This window comes from Gigantopelta aegis, chromosome 13 (genome assembly GCF_016097555.1).
Source record: "Gigantopelta aegis isolate Gae_Host chromosome 13, Gae_host_genome, whole genome shotgun sequence".
In the NCBI taxonomy this organism is placed as follows: domain Eukaryota; kingdom Metazoa; phylum Mollusca; class Gastropoda; order Neomphalida; family Peltospiridae; genus Gigantopelta; species Gigantopelta aegis.
The window spans coordinates 12,127,740-12,154,655 of record NC_054711.1 but is presented as its reverse complement, the minus strand read 5'-3'; the positions used below and the strand labels follow the sequence as shown (position 1 = coordinate 12,154,655).

General features: G+C 38.2%; 1 protein-coding gene across 2 annotated transcripts in view; it reads right to left on the bottom strand.

The window, feature by feature from the left end:
• Positions 1-1,191: 1,191 nt before the first annotated feature.
• The window catches only part of LOC121387511 (alpha-1,6-mannosylglycoprotein 6-beta-N-acetylglucosaminyltransferase A-like), a 55,616-nt gene continuing 29,891 nt past the window's right edge, over positions 1,192-26,916 (bottom strand). For both annotated transcript variants that reach the window (XM_041518651.1, XM_041518652.1), the window contains exons 9-17: positions 22,659-22,761; positions 16,550-16,681; positions 13,830-13,963; positions 12,781-12,899; positions 12,124-12,276; positions 11,697-11,843; positions 9,268-9,387; positions 8,003-8,186; positions 1,192-2,702 (exon numbers count right to left, since the gene is read on the bottom strand). In XM_041518651.1, coding sequence (XP_041374585.1) covers positions 2,443-2,702; positions 8,003-8,186; positions 9,268-9,387; positions 11,697-11,843; positions 12,124-12,276; positions 12,781-12,899; positions 13,830-13,963; positions 16,550-16,681; positions 22,659-22,761 — 1,352 coding nt within the window. In that variant the 3' untranslated portion in view covers positions 1,192-2,442. The remainder of the gene's footprint in view (positions 2,703-8,002; positions 8,187-9,267; positions 9,388-11,696; positions 11,844-12,123; positions 12,277-12,780; positions 12,900-13,829; positions 13,964-16,549; positions 16,682-22,658; positions 22,762-26,916) is intronic.

Genomic DNA, 26,916 nt, shown 5'->3' with positions numbered 1-26,916 from the left:
TTTGCGCCCGGGGCAAGGCAAGTACTGCACCCCTTAACCAGTGGACTGTTAGCACTCCCCGAGTCCCTTCCACCAGTCCAGAATTTTGTGCCCGGGGCAAGGCAAGTACTGCACCCCTTAACCAGTGGACCGTTAGCACTCTCCGAGTCCCTTCCACCAGTCCAGAATTTTGTGCCCGGGGCAAGGCAAGTACTGCACCCCTTAACCAGTGGACAGTTAGCACTCCCCGAGTCCCTTCCACCAGTCCAGAATTTTGTGCCCGGGGAAACAGCCCCAGTGGCCCCACCCACGCTACGCCACTGTCTATATGCATTATGTTTTGGCGTGCGGTTGGGTAGTGGTGGTTAGCCACAAAATTCATTAAAAAAGTTATATTCTAAAAAACCAGCAGCAAAGATAGAATATATTACAGTTGTAGCACCACTAGAAAAATTAAATGCAATAGAATGTGCAAAAACGTCCATCAAAATAGAAATGTTAATCTTAAAATTAGTAAGTAGACTACCAGGGTTTCTGCCAGAGGGTAGAACGGGTATGGCGCCATACCCAAATGTTTTGGCAGATTATATTTTTTAAAGTTAACTTTTTGACAAAATTAATTACTCTTATCATCAATCTAATTAAAATTAGCTCCACTATTACATGTGGATCTAACAGCAGCCCGTTGGAGCTCATGTCCAGTTGACCTTTCAATCGACCAATCAAAACCGTACAAAATCATGCCAGTGATTTAAAAAGAATTTGAAAACATTCGGGATTATGCAGAGGGTATACGAAATGATTCGGGTGAATTACGAAGTATGCCGGAAACTAATTTCAATATAACATTTTATATACAATGTGTTTCAAGATGGAAAAAAACCCATGATGGTATAGCCATAAAATCTGTTTATACTAGTATACAATCCAGAGTTTATTACTGTTTTTTAATATTGAAATAGACCAACAAGTTCACCTATTACATAAATAGTCTCGCCCAATATTTTTAGAATTTGTATGCTACCGAATAACGCTATAAACGGCGAAGTGTAATTGGTCGATATTTGAATTGTTATTTATAGATGAAATGTCACCTGGACATGGGAGTCCACGCAATGCTGTTAGATCTACAAGGGTAGACCCAGTAGAGCTAATTTTAATCAGATTGTCTTATCATTACTGTATGATTTTCTTAACCCTAAGCCTATCTTAACCCATTTTCTTTCAGGGGATGCCACCCATACCCACTGTTGACTGTGGTTGCATTCAATTCTTTAGCATCATACCCAAAAATTTCTTTCTGGCAGAAACACTGACTACAATGTATGGTGGTCAGTGAGGTCATTAAGACTAAATATAACAGAATAAAATTAAATAATAGGAGGCTGTTACTATCTGCTATAAATGCCATGTGACCTAAACAAGTTGACACCGAAGCCTAAGAATGATGCAATTCATTGCTTTATCTTAAATGTTTAGTTATTTTAACCAATCAGAGACAAACTTTCTACTGCAGGTCACAAGGATATTAACATGCACAAATTATATTAAAAAAATATTAACATTCAGTCTTTGTAATTCTATACCCGGCAGACATTTATTAAATAGACAACAAAAAATTGCTGATAGCCACCTGTTAATGGTATCGCTGGTAGTGTTCAAATACTGTAAAGTTATCGCCACCTTTCAAAGCTAGGGTTGGGTAGATAGTTAAAATACTCTAAAATGACCATCACCTTTCACATCTAGATTTAATACTAAAAAGTGTTCATAAGCTTTCACACCAAGATTGGGGGTCAAAGGTCAAATACTGTAATGTATTCATCACCTATCGCACCTAAGATGGACTGAAAGGGTAAATACTTTTCACACCTAGGATGGCGTCAAAGGTCAATACTGTAATATATTCATCACCTTTCACTCTTAAGGTTGGGTCAAAGGTCAAATGCTGTTATTGTTGCTGTATCTCATGGAAATGCATTGTCGCACACTGGTTGGCACTAGCTAAGGTCAAATGCTATAAAAATAATCATCAAGTTTCAGTGTGTTTCACATCTAGCGTGGGGTCAAAGATTAAATGCCGTAAAGTGACCATCACCTTTCTCAAACTACAAAGGTCAAATACTGTAAAGTATTCATCACATTTCATTCCTAGGTCGTCAAAGGTCAAATACTGTAAAAATAATCATCACATTTCACAGAGAGTGGGATCTTTCACATCTAGGGTGAAGTCAAAGATTAAAATACTGTGAAGTGATCATTACTGGATTGGGGTCAAAGGTCAAATTCTGTAAAGTATTCACCTAGGATGGGGTCAAAAGTCAAATACTGTAAAAAATAATCATCACATTTCATACACAGAGAGTGGGGCGTTTCACATCAAGGGTGAAATCAAAGATGAAAAATATTATGAAGTGATCATGACTAGATCTGAGTCAAAGGTCAAATACTTTACAGTGACCATCACCTTTCACAACCCTGACACAGTGCTATCTGACCCACTATGTAGTTCCGACAGGGACACAGTCTTCTGAGGTAGGTTTTCTCCCCTACACAGCTGAACAAGAGTTCGTCCCCTTGCAAGGTGCACTCTTTCGTGTTTTCGTTATATGAAGGAAAGAAAATATTTGTCTGAGTTTGACGCTTGGCACACGTCACAGACTGCTTCTCAATCTGCTGGAATGAGTTGAGTTCCTTGAAGTGGGTCGGTTCACAAATGAGATCTGAAACATAGAGAGAGGACCCTGATGATACAACATGAAAAATAGACACAGGACTGGGGCCTATTTCACAAAACATCGTAAGCACATAAAACGTAAATCTATGACTAAAAGGTTTTTTTTAAAGTTTGTTTTTGTTTAACGACACCACTGGAGCACATTGATTAATTAATCATCGGCTACTGAATGTCAAACACTTGGTAATTCTGACTCATAGTCATCAGAGGAAACCTGATACATTTTTCTAATGCAGCAAGGAATCTTTTATGTGCGCTCTCCCACAGACAGGAAAGCACATACCACGGCCTTTGACCAGTTGTGATGCACTGGTTGGAACGAGAAAAAACCAATCAGCTGAATGGATCCACCGAGGTGGTTCCATTCTGCGACGCGAACACCTCAAACGAGCACTCAACCTACTGAGCTAAATCCTGTCCCTAAATCTATGACAAAACCACAATTTTTATTACTATTATAGTACAACAAATATAGTTAAAAAGTACACATATTTAATTTTCTTTTGTCCTTAAAATGCTCTATATTCTGTAATGATGTAATTTTCTTCATGAAATAGATGCCAAACACTTGTAAATGTATGCCTGGTATAACTGATAGTCACAGACGTAAACTTACGTTTTGTGAAATGGGCCCCTCACTAATGGAATAATTTTTGACAAAATCTCACACATATATTCACTTTTTTTAATATATAAATACATAAAATAAAGTTCATATTTGAATCGGTAAGTAATGTTTTCATGGGTTTTTCTCATTTCTATGATATTTTAGATCATTTAATGTTGATTAAAATTTGGCAAAAGAATCCTAAAAGTTGCGTTTGAGGCATGATGTCTAGTATTTGTGTGTATTATTCCCAATAACTGTGTTTTTTCGACCTGAATTTTTTTTTAAAAACGAACTACGAACATATTCCAATATTTGGTGATTTTTGTTGTTGAAAAACTATCAAATTTATTATCAAATTAGCTGTCACAATCAGCTATTGATTCCTCAAAATGACCGCAAAGTTTTGCCACTGTTGTCTAGCAAAAATACTTGTCGAAAACCACTTTTCCAACTCAAAATTCCCAGGTATTTTCCAATGAAAAACTAAATTAATTAATCTATTTCCTGTATTCTATTATTATTTCCGGTGAGTGCCGTGTACAAAACGGCGGGAACACTGTATACAGTATACAGTATTTCGACTCGTGTGACGTCGGACGAGATATCTCGCTTGCAGTAGTCAGAAGGTTAACCATAACCAGTCTGAACAAAGGAGATGGATCTTTTTTTTCGATTTTGTTAAAAGTGGACTTTTTGTATTAAAATGTTAGGCATATAAAGACCACTACATTTTTGTGATTTTTTTGCTACATGTGTATATGTTGTTTTGTATGAGTGGGTAGTGGGTGTTTGTTTGTGTTCAGGCATCGAAATGAGTGTTGTCTGGTAACCCATTTACAGGTTACCACAAAATATAGCCTGGTAACCTATAGGTTACCACAACTATTGGAAAGTTATAATTGAATTCCTGTTACTACTACTTTTAACACCCTTACATGTGTGCCAGATGATTATTGTAGTATGACGCACCGCCACACAATGTATTTTTGCACGTGCAGTTTTTTGCTTCTGGGATGATTTTCATTTTTGTCTTTAACTATCACTGTTCTTAAGAGCAATGCCCAGGCTAAACGAAAATGAGCCTTCACGCAATTGGCATGATCCAGGCTGGTATGCGTGTCGCTACCATTCTTTACAATTCAGGCTTTGTGGAGACGTTATCAACATGTTGTGTCAGAGACCAACAACGTGCAGGCCGTCCACGCGTGATGTCAAAACAGCAGGACAACCACATCAGACTCGTGCACCTCGGGAATCGATTCCAAACGGCAAGTCTGACAGCGCGGACCATTCCTGGATTGCGTGCCATTAATCCCAGAACTGTACGGAATCGATTACGTGAACATGGTATCCGTCCGCGACGCCCGCTGTCCGTTCAGTTTTGCTAAGACGTCATCGTGTAGCACGTTTGGCTTGGTGTAGAAGACACTTGCACTTTAATCACCGTGACTGGGCGGGTATACTGTTTACGGACGAGTCCAGGTTTCACTTGGACAGCAGTTTCAAACGTTTTAGTGACGCCTGTGTTGTGGAGCGACGTGCATTTGGCGGAGGCAGTGTCATGGTATCACGTCAACTGGACGAACACCTCTTGTGGTCATCGATGGCAATTTGAACGCTGTACGCTACCGTGACGACATTATTCAGGCTCACGTCATCCCATTGTGCAAGGACAAACGTTCACGCTTCAGCAACAATGCTGACCTCACGTCGCCCGGGTGGTAATGGATTTTCTAGCACAGCAGAACATGATTGTTGCACTACCCGATCTTGCACCAATCGAGCACGTCTGGGATGAGATGCAACGTTGTTAACACGTTAGTACAGATCTGGAACGGCATTCCCCAGGCATTCTTCAACAATTAGGCTCTATGAGGCGACGGTGCCAGGCCTGCATCAACGCAAACGGTGGCCATGTGTCTTTCATCCCCAATACCGATGATGCTGTGACATAATTGACGTTTTGCTTAATTGCCTAATAAATAATGCTATATGATCATTTTATCGTTTTATGTCTTGAAATTATTTTTTTATCAACATGATAACCATACACAGTTACTTTTTTCCACTAGTATAGTATACATGTATTTATGATTCATTCTTTAACTTATCACTGTTCTTAATGTAGTAGATGTAATTCTTTACAACTATGTGACTCATTTAATAACTGAACAATTAAATAGATAAACTGATTGAAATAAAAATATATAAATAAAAGTGTTCTGCTTTTTATTTTCTCTTATTTTATCATACAACAATGAAAGTTAATATTTTTGAAATGTGAAATTTTGAGTGCAATTGATCAAGTTCACATTACTGTTCAATCCCTTAGATGTGTACAGGATGATTAGTACAACTAGTAAATTTGTTATTCATTTATCACAACGTTTTAGGTACATGTAGGACTATCATGGTTACTCACATTTAATAATGGAGTTACTGAAGAAACTAAATTGATGACAATATGTGTTGTTATTTCTAACTCAGTGTTACTTAGTTCATAATGATAATGATTGCTAGGTAAGAAATCTGAACTGTGTTTGACTGATTACTAGTATATAGTAGTACGAAAAACTAAATCTGGAAGTAAATGGATGCAATTCCTTACGAAAAAATTAAACGCGGTAGTCCGGAATGCATTGTCTGTTTTACGTTTGGAAATATAACTACCGTTACATTGAAATTTTTATCGAGAACAAATGGATGGACGGATGGGCAACACCATACCATAATATGACCCATCATATAAATCCCCCCTAAAAAAAAACCCAACTCAGTCTGCTGGGGGAGGGTCAACCAAATCAACTTTGACTACAATCCTGGAAATAAAAAATTAGCAAGAACACAGATATACATTTCCAACACCCTCTTCTGTCGTTTTATTATTCTGTAAATAGGCACAAAAGACATGTTGTGGTGACAAGGCCTGGGATGTAGATGAAAATGAAAAGAAAGAAAGAAATGTTTTATTTAACGACACACTCAACACATTTTATTTACGGTTATATGGCGTCAAACATATGGTTAAGGACCACACAGATATGAGAGAGGAAACCCGCTGTCGCCACTTCATGGGCTACTCTTTTTGATTAGCAGCAAGGGATCTTTTATATGCACCATCCCACAGACAGGGTAGCATATACAACAACGGCCTTTGATATACCAGTCGTGGTGCACTGGCTGGAGTGAGAAATAGCCCAATGGGCCCACTGATGGGGATCGATCCCAAACCAACTGCGCAGCAGGCGGGTGCTTTACCACTGAGTTACATCCCGCCCCAAAAATGAAAAGAGACAAAATGGGGAAAGAAATGAAAACAAAAATAGAAAAACAAAACCATGGAAATTCAGTCTTTAATCATCACCCATAATTGCAATAATCAAAAATACTTCCAACCCTTCATAAAGGTCAACTACATATATCCTTTGATGATTCGTTCTCTGTGACTGTAGAATAAAACTTTTATTTATTTATTTATTTATATACCGTATATCTTCGCCTGTAAGTCGATCTCGGCTATAAGTCGAGTCCCTAATTTCAAGCCCTGAAAACATATTTTTTTATTGACCCATTTATAAGTCGACCCATGAAAAACAGCTTATAAATATTGAAGTATTTCTTATTTTCAGCACATGAGAACAATAATGTATAATATTTGAACAAAAGAAAATTATTTTACAAACTTCGGTTTTCACGTTTTGTACATCGCATCAAAACGAAATATTCCCTTAGTAGATAGTGAAAGCTGTTTGGCTGTTACCGTATGGCACTGTACAGCATGGTTTTGTGCACAGACAACAACTTTATTTATAAACACTGACAACAGATCACTACAATAAAACTGAAAGTATCAGTTAATCACATGTTTTGCCGCCATATTAATACATGTAAGGAGGATAATTCTGGAAAGTACACTGGTTTTTATGTACGGCATGTAAAAAGTTAATATGATAACTTTATTCTATGTAAACCAGTAATCACTGTCTAAGGCTTTGCTTCACCCCCAAAGACCCGGATGATCGGTAACTAGGCCGTGTGACGTCATGCCGGTTCCAAGAATTGCTCTAGTGAACTGCAGATATCAGTCTAAGCTGTTTTAAGGGAAAGCTCAGTAATATTCATGAAGTTAATCACCGACAAAACATTGTTTGAACAACCATTAATGCCAGTGACCAGATTTCAAAATAAACTCATGCAACAGGTAGTTAGTATTGTTTACATTTTTGCTATTAGTGATGACTGTTATTTTAACTAAGTGGATTGTTCTCTTGGCATGTGAGTGAGATCGCATGCCTTTTTGCATAACCAAAACCGTTCTAATGCCTAAAAAAAAAGGTTATAGAAAATAAATATGTCAAATTAACATATGTGAGTATAAATACAGGGCATACTTCAACAATAAAACTTGTAAAATAATCCCCAAAACGGTAATATTTTTGGGTGAAATTTTTTTACCCTCTTATAAGTCGACCCCCTCAAGTTATAAAATAATTTTTGGGTGAAAAAAATTCGACTTATAGGCAAAGATATACGGTATATATTTTTTCATAGTCTGAATAAAACTTTGAACCCGGTCTCATAGCTAGAACTTGACCCATTCACTTTGTGTGACCAAATTCACTTTATATGTCTGCAATATTAAAAAACAAAATCAAGTCCTGTCACTGCCTACTTACTATGATTCCAACACACATCTCGGCAAGAGATTCCTGCCGGCCCAAGGAATGTTTTTATTGCTTCTGATGGCGGCCATATTGAAATGGCGTTTTCAAACCTGCAGAAGTCTTGATGCTGTATATAAGCATTCATCCTCTGTAGCATGCCCTCCTCGGTGTACTCAAATGGCAAGTATGGACTGAACTGGAAGAAACAAAACTTAGAGTTAAAGTTTGTTTTGTTTAATGACACCACTAGAGCACATTGATTTATTAATCATCATCTATTGTCTTAGAGAGGAAACCTGCAACATTTTTCTATTGGTAGCAAGGGATCTTTTATATCCACCATCCCACAGACAGGATAGCACATAGCACAGCCTTTGATATACCAGTCGTGCTGCACTGGCTGGAACAAGATATAGCCCAAATGGCCAACCGACGGGGAATGATCCTAGACCGACCAAACTTTGATCACATTTTTCGTGGGTTCTATAATGTCAAACATTTGGTACTTTGGACTATTTTCTGAAGAAACCCGCTACATTTTTTCATTAGCAGCAAGGGTATTTTATATGGACTTTGTTGGTTGACTTAGATGTTGTGTCCTGAACTGTAATTACCAACTACCTATGGATGGGTAGTTGACTTATATGTTGCTTCACGTACTGTACAAAACCATCTATGGGCGATTGGTTGACTCTTTGTGTACTGTATTTTATCCTATATCTTACCCATGATATCCATGTCACAAACCCATGTGATAATTTTAGAGTATTAACCTGGTTAATAATGGTATGCAAATTTGCAAGGTCTCTAGGTAATGTGTTGCTGTGGATGGGTCATTTGCTCACAAGCCAACAAGACCTGTGTACCTGAGCGTAATGTTTTCAAGGCTTTATTTAAAATGCGTGACATCAAAGTAATCTGTGCTAATCATGATGGCATCATATTACTGACGGCGGCAACTTTAGTACTGTGATTTAAATTACTAAAAATCTAATTAAAATGTTATTTTAGAAGTGTTATTTGATAAATAGAATTTGCTACTCGTGTTTTTTAATGTGTAAAATATCAACCTTATCTAGTTAATTGGTATTTGTCTCAGCAGAGCCTCGACAAATACCGATTAACATAGACTCGGTTGATATTTTCCATATTAAAAAATACTTGTGACGAATCCTCTATTTAATAACCAGAATGATTAACAAGTAAGAATGATTAACAAGCCAGACAATGGAATCAATTATTTTCCCAATACATTGAAATGTGTAGAATGCAGTTACTGTATTGTTTTTTAAAATCTCCTCCACCAGCTGTCCAACTTGCTGTGTGTTGTTAATGTGGACGGTATGCACATACGGAGGACCGATAAACATTTCTGCATACGGGTGCTGACTCGTCAACTGAAAAAAAAAAAAAAAAAAAAAAGAAAGAAAAAAAGTTTGAATTATATATGTTACAGTCAATCTATGAAACCAGTCATTACGCGTAATGCCTAAACAAATCAGTCATTTCGAGAAGTGCCTGTGACCAACCAGGCAATACGCGAAATGACTGAAAATTCCAGGCATTTCGCGAAATGACTGAAAATCATGGCCAGCCATTATGCAAAATGACTAAAGTGCTATCTATAATACCACACCACTCAAGTCCTAATGTAACGCTTTATTTAAACTCGAATCAAATCATTTCAGAAGTTGTACATGAAGATGAAGTTGAATGTTACCAAGTAGTCGGTGTTAAATCATGAAAGTAACATATTGGTAAAGAAAGGTCACTTGTTTTTGCACACAAGACTACCATGACAACGGCTGGAACATTGAATTTTGGTTTTGAAACATTTTGCATCGACTGGACTCGCATCTGTTAGGACCAGCACAGTTACACCTAACATATCCCTGTCCACCACAGTCGGATTCGTGATTAACAGCTTGGTGTAAGGTCACTGACTTTGTACGGTTTACATCAGCATCAGTAAGTAAACGCTGGGGGCACAAATCAAACTGATTGCGTGTAAACCTCCCTTTTAGAATCCCTGCTTTCACACAAATTGCGTACATATCGTTCTCAACACGGTCTATAATATGCAAAAATCCATGGAAATCATATAAATCTTCAATATGCACACTTTATTTAGTTTCTAGGTGAAGATTAAGACTTTTGAAAAAAAATCCTCTCACTAAAAGGTTATTGATCAAACATAGTCATAATTTGGACATACATAGATTTATAATCAAGGAATATTTATCCTCTAAATATTTAGGTATAAAGTCTATTGTATGGAAGAACAGGCAGACTGTACAATTATTAAAACAGTACTAATCTTGATAGACACACACAATCATCGTCATCTAGAAAAGTGATTAATATAATATTTTTAAAAGATGAAAAGAAGCTCCTAGATAACAAGACGTCAGTAATATAGCAGATTCTGTGTTGTTTGTTTAAGAATAAACCAGAGAAACATTAATTACCACAACCTTTTGTTAGTAATATTCAAGTGTTATTAAGCATATTTTCTATACGATTCTTTAATCTGAAACTATAGCAAAAGGTGAATATTAAGTTATTGTATAATAATAAATAATTAATATTAAATAGTATTTTAAATCGTTTAATCAATATACTTATCCTTGTTTATTCTTAAAATGTGATTTTATCAATATTTAATACCAAAAGCCTGAATACAAGTGTCAACAATAACACTTGAATCACTTTAGTCATTTTGCGTAATGGCTGGCCATGATTTTCAGTCATTTCGTGAAATGCCTGGAATTTTCAGTCATTTCGCGTATTACCTGGTGGTCACAGGCACTTCTCGAAATGACTGATTTGTTTAGGCATTACGCGTAATGACTGGTTTCACAGACTGACTGTAACATATATACACATGAATCAAGGATTTGTTTACCAATTTTGTTTTTACTTCATTCTGCACAAAATTCTCTAGCAACAGTATTTCATTCCGTTTATATCTTTCTGCACATTTCCTTTTATTACAAAATGTTAACATTATTGGCAGTGGGAAATGATTTGGTATAAAAGAACCTGTCATATTTATGCACATTTCCTTTTATTACAAAATGTTAACATTATTGGCAGTGGGAAATGATTTGGTATAAAAGAACCTGTCATATTTATGCACATTTCCTTTGATTACAAAATGTTAACATTATTGGCAGTGAGAAATAATTTGGTATAAAAGAACCTCTCATATTTATGCACATTTACTTTTATTACAAAATGTTAATATTATTGGCCGTGGGAAATAATCTGGTATAAAAGAACCTCAAACATTTCTTCACATTTACTTTTATTACAAAATGTTAACATTATTGGCCGTGGGAAATAATTTGGTATAAAAGAACCTCAAACATTTCTTCACATTTACTTTTATTATAAAATGTTAACATTATTGGCCGTGGGAAATAATCTGGTATAAAAGAACCTCAAACATTTCTTCACATTTACTTTTATTACAAAATGTTAACATTATTGGCCGTGGGAAATAATCTGGTATAAAAGAACCTCAAACATTTCTTCACATTTACTTTTATTACAAAATGTTAACATTATTGGCCATGGGAAATAATTTGGTATAAAAGAACCTCAAACATTTCTTCACATTTACTTTTATTATAAAATGTTAACATTACTGGCAGTGGTAAATCATTTGGTAGAAAGACTCTCTCCCATTTCTTCATTCACTTACCTCCCTGTGTGTGGGCTTCCCCTTGAAGAAAGCCGTGTTCTTGCTGCTGTGTGGTGGGCTGAACTTGGGGTTGATAAACACAGCACCGTTGGCAATCGCTTCCAGAGGGGCAGGGCCCTCATAGGGGAACCCTAGACCAACAAATATCTGAAAGTGAAAGTGAAATGTTTAACATTAAAGTTAAAGTTCAAAGTGAAAGTTAAAAGTGAAAAGTTAAAAGTGAAAGTGAAAAGTAAAAGTTAAAAGTTAAAAGTAAAAGTTAAAAGTGAAAGTCTCTTTTGTTTAACACCACTACTAGAGTACACTGATTAATTAATCATCAGTAACTGAATATTCCGACATGTATTCTTAAGACAAAACCTGCTACATTTTTCCATAAGCCTTCCACCCCGCCCCACCCAAATCTCGTAAATGTATCCATGCATACCTTTGATTGACGAAGTAACCTATGAAGATCCTTCCCAATGAGCAGGCCGTGGTTGTTGACGTAACTCGGTAATCGAGGTTTCTCATCGGACGAGTAGACTGTACCGTGGACTTCAACATATTTGTGTATGGTATCCAGATAGGCCTGTTTCCCCTACAGCATATTTAAAGACACATCAAACTTTAACAAGATACAAAAAATACTCTCTACATTTCAAATGATAAAAATAACTGCACGTTCAAACAATAATTCGTATGAGTATATGTTACACTCATCCCAACTAATATGATAATTAATCTGTTATGACATTTATCTGAAAGTGAAAGTGAAAGTTAATGTTAAGTTACAGTTTAAAGTTAGTTTTGTTTAACGACACCACTAGAGCACATTGATTTATTAATAAGAGACTATTGGATGTCAAATAATGTTAATATTAATGTAAAGTTCTAGTTTAAAGTTAAAGTTAGTTTTGTTTAACGACACCACTAGAGCACATTGATTTATTAATAAGAGACTATTGGATGTCAAATATTTGGTGATTCTAAAAGGTAAAGAATTCACCTCCCACATGTAAAGTTACAGTTTAAAGTTAAAGTTTGTTTTGTTTAACTACACCACTAGAGCACATTTGGTAATTCTAAAAGATAAAGAAGTTACCTCCCACATGTACACATTTTTGCCGTAGACCAGAGCTTGATCTTTTCTTTTGATATTCTCTGTGAGGTTCACGAGTTGTTCAACAACGAAACCCATGAAAGAATTATCCGGACTGTGTGCTAGAATGAAAAGGGTTAAAGTGAACATACACAGTTGATCTTTCTTGAAGATAAAACAATAACACGCAATAGGGCCTACAAAAGCAAAGTGTTTCTGGTTTCCTGACCTACCCTAATTTTATGTAGCAACCCTAAAACATTTTAAAGCAAAAATATTAAATAAAAATAACAATATATATATTTTTTTTAAAATAATGATCCCTGATTTTTGGCAATAAGCAAACAAGATTTGGAACACCTTGGCCGATTATGGTTTCTCGGTTCAATTTGATTCAAAAGAAAACAAGTACCTACCTACCTACTGTACGTTTTTCAATGATGAAACCTGAAATACACATATTGTTTTTAGGCCTAGTGCCTGCTTTAAAATTTGTTTTGTTTAACAACACCACTAGAATACACTGATGATAAAATATCAGCTATTGGATGTAAAATATTTTGTCATTTTAAAATATATTCTTAGAAAGTAAACCTGTTATATTTTTCCATTAGTAGCAAGGGATCTTTTATATGCACCATCCCACAGGCAGGATAGCACATACCACGGCCTTTGATATACCAGTCGTGGTGCACTGGCTGAAACGAGAAATAGCGCAATGGGGCCACTGATGGGGATCGATCCCACACCGACCGAGCGCTGTACCACTGTTTTTTCAAATCTCCTCCACCAGTTGGAACGAGAAATAGCCCAATGGGCCCACTGACGGGGATCGATCATAGACTGATCGTGCATCAGGCAAGCGCTTTACCACTGGGCTAGGTTCCACCCCCATTAGTGCCAGAAAATAGTGTGAGATAAAAATAACTGCATGTTCAAACAATAACTTTTACGAGAGTATGTTAAACTCATCACAACTAATATGATAATTAATATGTGGTGACATTTATCCAGTTCCCCCTGTGATAATCTGTGGAACCGTCCTGACTTACGGAACATGGTAAAGAATTGCTTCGGCTGCAGATCTTGTCCGCCCCACGAGGAGAGGATTTTGTTCTGTTTTGCGAAACCTCGGTGGTTGTACGCAGGCTCTGTGCCGAAAGAGTCAACCACTCGAAACAGGCAACTGAAAGACAGAATTAACTTTAAAAATTAAAACTGCAAAGCTCAAAATTAACAATGGCACAGATGGCAATTGCCATATCTGGGATATGCTGTACATAGGTCATGGGTCATAAGTCATGGGCTTTATCCATGGCAGCTTTTTGCCACTAGATAAAAATTATTCAGTTAAAATGGATAATTTTTGGTCTTTAATTAATGTTTATTTGTTGCAAAAATTACTAATACCCGAACCAAATTGTTAACAACTACAAAAAATTACTGTCCTACCTTTAATTGCCGTTAGATTTCCTCCAAAGTTTGTTCCAGACACAAATCGCAAAAAACCCACTACAAATATACAGATTCCACACACGAGACTGCAACGATGTCGCCGATATCGTCTTTGCTGAGATTGCATAGGAAAAAACACACGCAGTTTTCTGCCGTCTGCCATGTTGCTTGTTTATGGAATACTCTTCAAGAGGAGTAAAAGCCTCCAAAGTATGTGACACAATTAATATGAAATCAATGATCTCTAGTGGTATCATTAAAATAATAATAATAAAAAAATAATAATAATATGACGTCATCACGTTTGCTTTTATATCATAACATGTTATGACGTTGTTAGATTAAGTCCTATCCTTTCACCCCTCTTGAAGAATATTCCAAAAAAAGTCAAAATGGCAGCTGGCACAAAATTACATGCTTTTTGCCCTATGCGCTCTCAGCGAAGTCGATATAGGTGACAGTTATCATCTGGTATGTGGAATCTGTGTCATTGTAATGGTTTTTTCAAGATTTCTGTCTGGACAAACTTTGGAGGAAATCTAACGGCAATTAAAGGTAGGAGAGTAATTTTTCGTAGTTGTTAACAATTTGGTTTGGACAATAGTTTAAAATTGCTGCAGGCAGGCTCGAAATTGCTGTACATGTAGACTGAGCATCTCATATACAGCAAAAACATTTCAAAATTACCATAGATAACAACTGTTTAAGTTCGAACCCTGGAACTGGTACGTTATATACACTGAAGCCTACCTAAACTGGATCCAACCAGTACACCACGACTGGTATATCAAAGGCCATGGTATGTGCTATCCTGTCTGTGGGATGGTGCATATAAAAGATCCCTTGTTTCTAATGGAAAAATGTAGCGGGTTTCATCTCTATGACTGTGTCAAGATGACCATATTTGACATCCAATAGCCAACGATTAATAAATCAATGTGCTCTAGTGGTGTTGTTAAACAAAATAAACTTCTGCCTAAACTTCCCCATGGAACCTCAACATAAGGGAAGGAAGGAAATGTTTCATTTAACGACACACTCAACTCATGTTATTTACGGTTATATGGTGTCGGAAATATGGTTAAAGACCACATAGATATTGAGAGAGGAACCTTCATGGACTGCTCTTTCTGATTAGCAGCAAGGGATCTTTTGTATTCATCATCCCACTGACAGGGTAGTACATACCACAGCCTTTGTTACACTAGTCGTGGTGCTCTGGCTGGAATGAGAAATAGCCCAATGGGCCCACTGACAGGAATCGATCCTAGATCAATCATGCATCAGGCGAGTGCTGTACCACTGGGCTACATCCCGCCCCTCATATAAGTGTTACTCGAGACTTCGTTTTCGGTTCGAGCGTTGCGAGTATCTGACCCTTCCGAGTTCAACCCAACGAGATTGTACTGTATATCTGGTTAATTAAAAGAATACCTGTGTCACCATACCTGAGCACACTTTAACCATTGGCTATTGAGAGTCTGAGTGTGAAACACACATATGATTATTTCAACACTTAGCCGACAGAGAAAAAAAACTAAACTTTTTCTATATAATGTCATGTCATGTCATAGGGTTTTACGTGCATATTCAGAGCAAGTTGTTGTAGTGCACGGCTGTCGTGGGCACAAGAGCCGGCCTTGGCCGGCTCCTCCGTCCATGACAGGAAAGTGGGGGGAGGGGAAGGAAGGACCGCCTGCACTGGCAGGTGCAAGGGAGCACCAGCAGCCCGAATGAATCAGTAGCAGGCGGGTGGGGTGGTGGAGGTGCTATGGAATTTGAATGGAGCCGTTAATGCCAAAGAGAAAGTGGTGCGCAATTTTGTTGAGGAAATTTTGGCGCAATTTTGAACGGTCGGTCGAAAGGTAAATGGCCGAGCTAATATAGGTTTTGATATTAGTGAATCGAGAGTAGCTCGTTATTCTACATAAAGAAGGAAAGGATCTTTTATATAAGTGTTCCCATATACAGGACAGCATCACCGTTGATGTACATCACTCCTCAATCAAGCACTCAATCACTGAGCAACATCCCGCTCAACATCCCAGCTCAACAATAAATAATACAATCAGGGCTGGATCTGCATGTGCAGAAACTTTCGCCATTTCATCTATTTAACTTCAACAATTACAGAAACCCACCATTATTTTCCAAAAAATACCAATCATTACATAAAATTATTTCGCCAAATTAAAATAAAATTTGCCAATTGAGTTTAAAATTGGCAATTGGTGAATTTGGCGAATGGCAGAGCTTGCCCTGATTTACCCACTCCCACGTACCCCTCTTAACCTGCACCTGTTAATACAACACTCACCTGAACTTTCCGAATCCTCCCCTGACTTTCTTCTTGAACTGGATGAGGCCCATGATGTCCGTGTAGATCATGTTCACTGGAAGTTCCTTTCGGCTCTGACACGGGGATTTCGCTGGCAGTTTGGCCAAAATTCTGAAATAAACAAAAAATAATATGTTCGCCAACGTTAATCTCAATGAAGGAAGGAAGGAAATGGTTTATTTAATGACACACTCAACACATTGTATTTATGGTTATATGGCGTCGGACATATCAGCGGTTGCAAAACGAAGTACTGATAGGCGTTGGAACTGACAGAGTAGGAGTTGGGGGTTTATCAAAAGCTACAGACACTCAGTAATTGGGGCACGCAGGGTGTGTGTGTGTGTGTGTGCTCTATGGGCCGGAGTCTGTTACCACAGAAGTGTGCAATGTAGTCCACTTGTAATGCATATCAGCGCTCAATATTTACGGTCGTCCGGTCGTCTGTGATGACCTAATATTCAGTCGGGCAACTTAATTCTATGATACTACGGTAGTTGCCCGTCGGACGACTGACTTTTGTTTAAACACCAAAAGGAGTTGTGTCACATAATAATGTGCAGTTTCCTTGCCCACAATCACTTTTAAACTGTCGTTATCTAAAGTAGAGGGGATGATTTTCCGCGATCACGAAAAACACGGATGGAATCGCAGAATTTAGTAACTGAAAAGGAATTCGCGATTTAAAAAAAAAAAAAACCTTCAAAAGTTGTATTTCTGGTTCAAGCACCATTATAAATCTTTTTGGTAGTTTTAAGATTCAATATTAATAATATACGCATATAGTGTTTTTGTATGCCAACTTTCGTATGCCTTAACACTACCAGAACCGTTCATTCTCGGAAGTTACGCTGTAAGCTTGTAAGAAAGCATGTTGACTGTTTACCCGTGTCACTTTACACAGTAAAATTTAATTTGAAATATAAAAATAAACATGAACTAATACAATTTTAGAATGTTGATTATACAACAAGATTTCTAGTATGTTCAATTTCAATATTTTTTAATAATACTTGTTACGATTCGTAAATATAACCGATGTACACAACGCTTTCGTTGGAAAACATAATTTCGTAAACCTTTGGGCATATTCGTTAATCTGTCTGTACGGAAGCAATTCACATTTATAGTCGCTCCCACAGGGAACACCTTTTTTCATGCTATGGAATTTACTACACATTATTTATTTCTGAGCCGATTGTTTTCTAAATTGCACACAAAAATAGCATTTTACTTTTCTTCTTACTGGTTTATTCTAGTAGCACATGTAGCACATGCTACGTTCCCGCGCTTCAGGGGGTCCCGCAGTGAGTAATTGTGTACATTTATTTTCCTCAGGTAATTTTTCCCCTCTCCCCGATGGGGTTGAAAAATATATATCTTGGGAATTGGGCCCCGCTGTTATTTGTGCTATTGACCCCGTGAATCCGTAAACTGCTTCTGAATACATAATTCTAAACAATTTTTTTTTTTATTATTAATTTTTTTTAAAAGGCTTTCATTTAAAAGTTATAAAACAATGTCGAAACTGTAAACAATCGACAGAACAGTGCTTAGTGTCGGTTCACTACTGCTGGCCTATATCCAGCTTGACCCGACCACGTTTGAATATGTAATTTGTGCACGCGGCATGCTAGTTAGGATACAGAGAAACATACATGTGTAATCAAGTGGGTACTAGTAATACTTACTTGTGCACTTTTTTTTTTTTGGTTCACGTTTTGTAATCATACTGGACCAAATAAAATGTTATCATGTATTTATTTATTTATATATTTTTGGCAACTAATGTAAGATTACAAACAATGCATTACCAAGTTCTTGTTAATATTTTCATGAAAATAGCAGGGTTTGTCAAATGTGTGTTTTGTTTATGAATCTTAACCATAATCCATTAAATGAAATGAAACTGAAAGCCACACAATCAACAATTATGTATTGTTTGAATTTAAGGGAGAATGGATCTCTTTATTATTATTAAATACAAACAATAATTAACAGTAATTAAGTTTGTAACTTTGTTTTAACTGCGGCTTATGTACGGACAAAGGTCAAAACTTTGTCTAAAACCAAGTGGTGCGGTTTATACACCAAAGCGTGTAATAGGCCAGAAAATATGGTACATCACTTTTTTAGTCTTTATTAGTGGCAAGTAAACATTACTTAACTTATTCTTTTTTTTAAGTTTGTGTCAACAAAAATGTGTACAGGTATTTAAAAAATAGCAATGGCCAACAAGCTCAGAGCTGGAACAATAAAACACAAATGGATATAGTTTATAATAATAAAACATGACACAAATTAACACACAAAAAGGAAAAAACCCTACACGGAATTTGCAAAAATCTGAAACGGAATGTGGCAAAATCTGAAACGGAAAATCATCCCCTCTACTAAAGCATCAGTCGAAATCACGTGGGTTTGTTTGCCACTCGGAACTCCTCGGCCGATTCTGTGAGACATCAGGAAAAATCGTAATCAGCTGAACATTCCAGTGCATTCAATTGGAACATAGAGTGCATTCGATTAGAAAATAGCTCATGTGTCGCCAAAACAAAAAAATCTTAAGCAATTAGGCCCTATGTGTACATGTGTGTACATGTGTATAACTACAAACATTTAAAAACATTAAAAAGTAATGTATTTTATTGTCAGACAGTACATATTACATTTTACATTGACAACATGTTAATTCCAAACCTGTTGGTTACTGTTTTATTGGAATATAAATATAACTCTAGTTTCAAAACACGGATGAAATCAGGGCAACCAAATTTTTGGAGGGGCAACCTCAATGTGAACCCATACTTGTCCTCCTGGCAAGTGACCAAAATCCTTAAAATTGAGCACTGCATATAGTTGGTGAAATTGTTGGCCAAGAATAGAACAAGTATGACTCAGTGGTTTTCCGTTTCATGTTTTTGTAAATTCCATTTAATTTCTGTTTCAGACTACAATATGTAATTAACAATTGAACTAACACAAGTTGTGACAACTTAAAGGGTCCAAGAATTGACTGGCGTCGATATTTGTCATTAAATCAAAGTAGGCCTACATATTCATATTTTTAAAAATCGCAAATTCCGTTTCAGTTACTAAATTCCGCAATTCCATCCGTTTTTTTCGTGATCGCGGAAAATCACCCCCTCTACTTTAGATATAACGACAGTTTAAAAGCGATTGTGGGCAAGGAAACTGCACATTATTATGCGACACAACTCGCCTTTTGGTGTTAAAAAAAGTCAGTCGTCCAACCAGTACCATAGAATTAAATTGCCCGACTGAATATTAGGTCGTCACAGACGACCGGACGACCGTAAAAATTGAGCGCTGATATTAGTAGCGAAAAATCACATCAGGAGCAAAGGCTACAATTATAATAACTACATAAAGCATGATTGTCCAACAATTAAGTGCACAAAACGTAAACATTTATTTTATCATCTCTTTGACAGTCTAACGGCAAATTGAAGTATGCGCATGAAACAGTGGAAATAAAGTAACATTGCAACGTTCAGCCAGCCGTTTTTTGCCGTCCCATCTGCGCAGGCGCAACAGACTAAGCAGTAAACCAGCCCCAAGTTCAGCCAGCAAACATTTCGCTAACGTTCGCGAAATATTTGATTGGTTCCCAATGTGACCATTTGGTTTACCCTGAAGTGCATAATCCAGTCTAGCGTTTGCCAGTGGTACTGCGCACGGGTCAAGCGTCAATTTTACAGCGTGTGGCAATAGTAAAACAGTAAATTAATTTTTTTAACTTCGCGGAAAATCGTAATTCCATTTCCAAATGTAAATTCCGTTTCACAATGGGAATTCCGTCCGTTTTCCGCGATCGCGTAAACTCACTGGGTCTAGTGTGCTCATGAATCAAAACAAAATATATTTTAAAAACAAAGGCGATGAGCAGTAATGGATGCTGTATTCGTGGGAAACTCAAAGTTTTCCTGAAGAAATTAACCCATAGAAGCCGAGCTATACATTCAGACAAGAACCAAGAAAATATGAACTGGAGTCTGAGCAACTGTGGCGAAAATAGACGCCGGAAATTAGGGTAGTAAACGTCGCATGTGACGCGCGACGCCTTGTTTTGCAACCACTGCATATGGTTAAGGCCCACACATATACTGAGGAAGGAAACCCACTGTCGCCACTTCATGGGTTCTTAATGAACTACGAAAAATTAAAATCCACTTCTTTTACTCTAATTTACACCAAATGCAAACAGCAGTCAGATTTTAAAAATTTCTTAAAAAAAGAGTTGAAACAACGCCAGACGTTTTGTACTTACAGGGATGATAAAAAGTTTATTAGATGTCAAACATTTGATAATTCTGACACACTGTCAGCAGCAAGGGATATTTTATGTACACCATCCAACAGACAGGGCAGCACATACCACAAAATATGGCTGGAACGAGAAATAGCCCAATCAGCCCACCAACTGGGATCAATCCTAAACCGACTGCACATCAAAACTGGGCTATATCTCGCTCTTAGATGAGTAAATACACTAATTCATTAAAATTATCAGAATTATGTTAATTTTTAAGGTTTAATGTCCTTTGAAAGGTTTTGATCCTGTGGACCAAGCACCTCAGGCTCAAACTTAATGATGGCACCAGCGGCAATTACCATCGTTGAGATATAAATTGCCGTAGGTAGAGAGCATCACCGACGGCACTTTTGTCTTGTTTAGCGACACCACTAGAGCACACTGATTTATTCATCATTGGCTATTGGATATCAAACATTTATTAATTTTAACATAATCTTAGAGAGGAAACCCGCTATATTTTTCCATCAGTAGCAAGGGATCTTTTATATGCACCATCCCACAGACAGGATAGCACATACCACGGCCTTTGGTATCCTAGTCATGGTGCACGGGCTAGAGCGATAAAATAGCCCAATGGGCCCACAGACGGGGATCAGATCAAGTGAGCGTTTTTACCACTGGTCTACGTCCAGCCCTTAGATGAGTGAATGCACTAATTCCTTAAAAGCCAAAGAAAGAAAAAAAGAAATGTTTTATTTAACGATGCACTCAACTCATTTTATTTACGGTTATATGGCGTCAGACATATGGTTAAGGACCACACAGATTTTGAGAGGAAACCCACTGTCGCCACTACATGGGCTACTCTTTCCGATTAGCAGCAAGGGATCTTTTATTTGTGCTTCCCACAGGCAGGATAGCACAAACCATGGCCTTTGTTGAACCAGTTATGGATCACTGGTCGGTGTAAGTGGTTTACACATACCCATTGAGCCTTGCGGAGCACTCACTCAGGATTTGGAGTCGGTATCTGGATTAAAAATCCCATGCCTCAACTGGGATCCAAACCCAGTACCTACCAGCCTGTAGACCACCGAGGCCGGTGCCAGTCTACCACGACTGGTACATCAAAGGCTGTGGTATCTGCTATCCTGTCTATGGGATGGTGCATATAAAAGATCCCTTGCTGCTTGTTTTGTTTAACGACACCACTAGAGCACATTGATTAATTAATCATCGGCTGTTGGATGTTAAACTTTGGGTAATTTCCGACTCATAGTCATCAGAGGAAACCCACTAGATTTTTCCATTAGTGGCAAGGTATCTTTTATATGCACCATCCGAAAGGATAACACATACCACAGACTTTGATATACTAGCCGTGGTGCACTGGATGGAGCGAGAAATAGCCCAATGGGCCCACAGACGGGAATCGATCCCAGACTGACTGTGCATCAAGCGAACACTTTACCACTGAGTTATGTTCTGCCTCTAAAAAAAATGTGTTGAGTGCGTCATTAAATACATTCATTCTATTTCAACTTATTTTCATGCTTATATCCAATTATGGTTCAAGCACGCTATCCTGAGCACACACCTCAGCTATCTGTCCAAGACAGTGAGTTAGTTGTTAGTGGTTAGTGAGAGACAAGAGGGTGTAGTGGCCTTACACCTACCCACTTAGTTGTTAAAACTCACTCTGGTACCCCCTGTACCTACTAGCCTTATGTCCGATGGCTTAACCAAGACACCACCGAGGCTAAGTACATTTTCTTGTTCAGTTCTGAGAGGCCTGTAATGGGTACTCACTCCACCAGCTGCTCCACTTCGCTGGTAATCGTCAGCTCATGGCCGAATATGTACAACGTGGAAATCAAATCAGCCCACTGCACCAGCTCCCCAAGAGGGCCTCCTGTCAATAAAACAAACAAATTATCATTTTATTTTAACTTATTTTCGTGCTTATATCCAATTACGGTTCAAACTCATGGCCGAATATGTACAACGTGGAAATCAAATCAGCCGACTGCACCAGCTCCCCAAGAGGGCCTCATGCCAATCAAACAGAAATTATCATTAGATTTCAACTTATTTTCGTGCTTATATCCAATTAAGGTTCAAGCACGATGTTCTGGTCACACACACCTCAGCTATCTAAGCTGTCTGTCCAGGACAGTGGGTTACTAGTTGTTAGTGGTTATCAAGATTTTTTAAAACATTGGAAAAGAAAATATTTTACCATCACATCATTAAACTTAAAGAGAAAGAAAGTAAGAAATGTTTGATTTAACGATGCATTCAACACATTTTATTTATTATGAGTACATGGTATCGACATACAGGTAAGGACAACAGAGATAATTGAAGTCCTTCCCACATGAAATGCCTTTTTTCAACTATGGCAGTGTTCAAGATAGATTTTAGCAGGGCAGGGCACTAATTTGTAGCACATTTTTAATTTGAAAGTCACGTTTTTAAGGCAAGTGCTGGATATGATAGAAATTTTGACATACATATAAATCATATATGTACCGGTAGTTACAGGTATGGAAGCACACATTAATTTTCTTTTTATTAATGCTTCTTTTTCATTTACTAACCTTTTTTTGGGGGGGGAGAAGGGGGACAATCACTTTCTAACAATAGAAAGAAGGAAGGAGGAAGGACATTCTATTTACGGTTATATGGCGTCAGACATATGGTTAAGGACCACACAGATACTGGGAGAGGAAACCCGCTGTCGCCACTTCATGGGCTACTATTTTCAATTAGTAGCATGGGATCTTTTAACTGTACCATCCCACAGACAGGACAGTACATACCACATCCTTTGTTACACCAGTTGTGGAGCATTGGCTAGAACGAGAAATAGCCCAAATGGAATGCCTTTTTCATACTATGGCAGTGTTCAAGATAGATTTTTGCAGGGCAGGGCACTAATTTGTAGCACATTTTTAATGTGAAAGTCATGTTTTTCAGACAAATGCTGGATATGATAAAATTTTGACAACATAAAAAGATTATATGTAGGTACAGATATGGAAGCACACATTAATTTTCTTTTTATTTATGCTTCTTTTTAATTTACCAAGTTTTTTTTTTTTGGAGAAGAGACAATCAGTTTCTAACAACAGAAAAGAAAAAACGGTACTGTTGTTGGCTTTCACACCTGTATTGTGAAGTTTCCTAGTTGGGAATTCAGACTGTAGCACAAAATGGCAGCAGGGAGCAACGCCCTTTTATTTTTAATATTAGCTAGAACACTGCTATGGAATTAATGGCTGGAATGACAAATAGCCAAATGGACCCCACCCCACCACCAACGGGAATTGATAATTCCAGACAGGATAGTACATACCACGATCATTGTTACACCAGTTGTGGAGCAATGGCTGGAATGACAAATAGCCAAATGGACCCCCCCCAATGGGAATTGATCATCCCAGACAGGATAGTACATACCACGATCATTGTTACACCAGTTGTGGAGCAATGGCTGGAATGACAAATAGCCAAATGGACCCCCCCAATGGGAATTGATCATCCCAGACAGGATAGTACATACCACGATCGTTGTTACACCAGTTGTGGAGCAATGACTGGAATGACAAATAGCCAAATGGACCCCCCCCAATGGGAATTGATCATCCCAGACAGGATAGTACATACCACGATCGTTGTTACACCAGTTGTGGAGCAATGACTGGAATGACAAATAGCCAAATGGACCCCCCCCAATGGGAATTGATCATCCCAGACAGGATAGTACATACCACGATCGTTGTTACACCAGTTGTGGAGCAATGACTGGAATGACAAATAGCCAAATGGACCCCCCCCAATGGGAATTGATCATCCCAGACAGGATAGTACATACCACGATCGTTGTTACACCAGTTGTGGAGCAATGACTGGAATGACAAATAGCCAAATGGACCCCCCCCAATGGGAATTGATCATCCCAGACAGGATAGTACATACCACGATCGTTGTTACACCAGTTGTGGAGCAATGACTGGAATGACAAATAGCCAAATGGACCCCCCCCAATGGGAATTGATCATCCCAGACAGGATAGTACATACCACGATCGTTGTTACACCAGTTGTGGAGCAATGACTGGAATGACAAATAGCCAAATGGACCCCCCCCAATGGGAATTGATCATCCCAGACAGGATAGTACATACCACGATCGTTGTTACACCAGTTGTGGAGCAATGACTGGAATGACAAATAGCCAAATGGACCCCCCCCAATGGGAATTGATCATCCCAGACAGGATAGTACATACCACGATCGTTGTTACACCAGTTGTGGAGCAATGACTGGAATGACAAATAGCCAAATGGACCCCCCCCAATGGGAATTGATCATCCCAGACAGGATAGTACATACCACGATCGTTGTTACACCAGTTGTGGAGCAATGACTGGAATGACAAATAGCCAAATGGACCCCCCCCAATGGGAATTGATCATCCCAGACAGGATAGTACATACCACGATCGTTGTTACACCAGTTGTGGAGCAATGACTGGAATGACAAATAGCCAAATGGACCCCCCCCCAATGGGAATTGATCATCCCAGACAGGATAGTACATACCACAATCGTTGTTACACCAGTTGTGGAGCAATGGCTGGAATGACAAATAGCCAAATGTACCCCCCCCAATGGGAATTGATCATCCCAGACAGGATAGTACATACCACGATCGTTGTTACACCAGTTGTGGAGCAATGACTGGAATGACAAATAGGCAAATGGACCCCCCCCAATGGGAATTGATCATCCCAGACAGGATAGTACATACCACGATCGTTGTTACACCAGTTGTGGAGCAATGGCTGGAATGACAAATAGCCAAATGTACCCCCCCCAATGGGAATTGATCATCCCAGACAGGATAGTACATACCACAATCGTTGTTACACCAGTTGTGGAGCAATGGCTGGAATGACAAATAGCCAAATGGACCCCCCCCAATGGGAATTGATCATCCCAGACAGGATAGTACATACCACAATCGTTGTTACACCAGTTGTGGAGCAATGGCTGGAATGACAAATAGCCAAATGTACCCCCCCCAATGGGAATTGATCATCCCAGACAGGATAGTACATACCACGATCGTTGTTACACCAGTTGTGGAGCAATGGCTGGAATGACAAATAGCCAAATGTACCCCCCCCAATGGGAATTGATCATCCCAGACAGGATAGTACATACCACGATCGTTGTTACACCAGTTGTGGAGCAATGGCTGGAATGACAAATAGCCAAATGGACCCCCCCCAATGGGAATTGATCATCCCAGACAGGATAGTACATACCACAATCATTGTTACACCAGTTGTGGAGCAATGACTGGAATGACAAATAGCCAAATGGACCCCCCCCAATGGGAATTGATCATCCCAGACAGGATAGTACATACCACAATCATTGTTACACCAGTTGTGGAGCAATGACTGGAATGACAAATAGCCAAATGTACCCCCCCCAATGGGAATTGATCATCCCAGACAGGATAGTACATACCACAATCATTGTTACACCAGTTGTGGAGCAATGGCTGGAATGACAAATAGCCAAATGGACCCCCCCCAATGGGAATTGATCATCCCAGACAGGATAGTACATACCACAATCGTTGTTACACCAGTTGTGGAGCAATGGCTGGAATGACAAATAGCCAAATGGGCTCATGATGGATCCTAAACTGACCACACCGTAGGCGAGTTCTTCACCACTGAGTGACATGTACGTCCAGCCCCATCATTAGGGAGACATTCCTGACTGAAACGTTTTAAAACATGTTTCCAGCTAACACATTTTTTCAACAACTGAGGAAGTAGGCCTCTAAGAATTGAAAACTGGTGTATAACAAATCCAGGTAACCCATTTTATTTTTGCATAAGCCATAATGATGGCCTAAATTTAATGCAAAAAAATACAAAATAGCTTATGCAAAACTATAGTCCGTCCCACAGGGAACGCCTTTTTATCATACTATGAAATTTACTACAAGTTATTAATTTCTGAGCCAACTAATTTGTAAATTGC